The 1,096-nt window shown below is 40.3% G+C and overlaps 1 protein-coding gene across 1 annotated transcript; it reads left to right on the top strand.

Annotated features, from left to right (window-relative positions):
* Nucleotides 1-267: 267 nt before the first annotated feature.
* LOC149078691 (uncharacterized) lies at nt 268-834 on the top strand. Its single transcript, XM_089241302.1, has one exon. The coding sequence runs from the start codon at nt 268-270 to the stop codon at nt 832-834; it is 567 nt and encodes a 188-aa protein (XP_089097428.1).
* Nucleotides 835-1,096: the final 262 nt, after the last annotated feature.

Genomic DNA, 1,096 nt, shown 5'->3' with positions numbered 1-1,096 from the left:
GCCGTGTACCGAGCTGTACACTTAGAGCTTGTGACATCACTATCAACTGAAGCCTTTCTCCAAAGCTTGCGACGTTTCATTGCTAGGAGGGGAAGACCATCCACAATCTATTCGGACAATGGAACAAATTTCGATGGAGCGAATAAGGCATTCTCGGGCATTAACTAGGATGAGATCTCTGCTGCAGTGGCTATTCAAAGGATCAATTGGAAATTTAATCCTCCTACTGCTGCTTGGTGGGGAGGATGGTGGGAGCGGTTGATCCAAATGGTAAAACACATCCTAAGAAGAATATTAGGACGAGCGTCTCTATCCTATGAAGAGCTGATCACAGCACTCTGTGATTGCGAGTCTGCTGTCAATGACAGACTTACGTATGTGACAGAAGATGTCGAAGATCTGGCACCGTTGACACCATCGATGTTCCTGATGGAGATACGATCATCAAGCGTTGCGGACCTGGATGCTGTTAATACGAAAGAGTTGAATAAAAGAGCCTTATACCGACAGAAGTTGCGGGATTTGCTAAGGCAAAGATTTCGTTCAGAATATCTGGGACAGTTGCGTCAACAAACGTTCCGTAGAGGAAAAGTCAAGTCGCTCTCTGTTGGTGATGTTATGCTCATAGAAAGTGACAGAAAACGTTCATACTGGTCCTTGGCTCGTGTGATAGATCTGATTCCAGGAAAAGATGGCCACACTAGACTTGTTCGATTGAAAACGGACACTGGTGAACTTCTGAGACAGATCCAGAGGATTTACCATGTGGAGATCGAAAATAAACTGAAAGAACAATTGCCTCCGGATCCAGTTTTGCGAAGAAAAAGCGGATGAAAAGTGACTGCTCCTGAACGTTTGAGTTATAGTTAAATTTTATTGCGTACTTTGTGACGTTTTTTTTCTTTATGATTTTGATGATTTTTTATATTTGATATTTTAGTATGCTATTCGGAATTTCTTTTCTTCCTTTTTTTGAAAGTTTATGCCATTGTTGTTTTGTGAAAACTCTTTATCATTTATTTTGGTAAGCATTTTGGTATATCTGAATATTTTCGCGAAAATTTTATGCAATTAGTATTTTATCACAAAAATGAGA

This window comes from Pholcus phalangioides, unplaced genomic scaffold (assembly GCF_987345545.1).
Source record: "Pholcus phalangioides strain wild (caught in Gottingen) unplaced genomic scaffold, Ppha-v1.0 ptg000013l_1, whole genome shotgun sequence".
Lineage (NCBI taxonomy): Eukaryota > Metazoa > Arthropoda > Arachnida > Araneae > Pholcidae > Pholcus > Pholcus phalangioides.
Note: the sequence above shows the minus strand (reverse complement) of the source record. Positions and strands in the feature narration are given on the sequence as shown.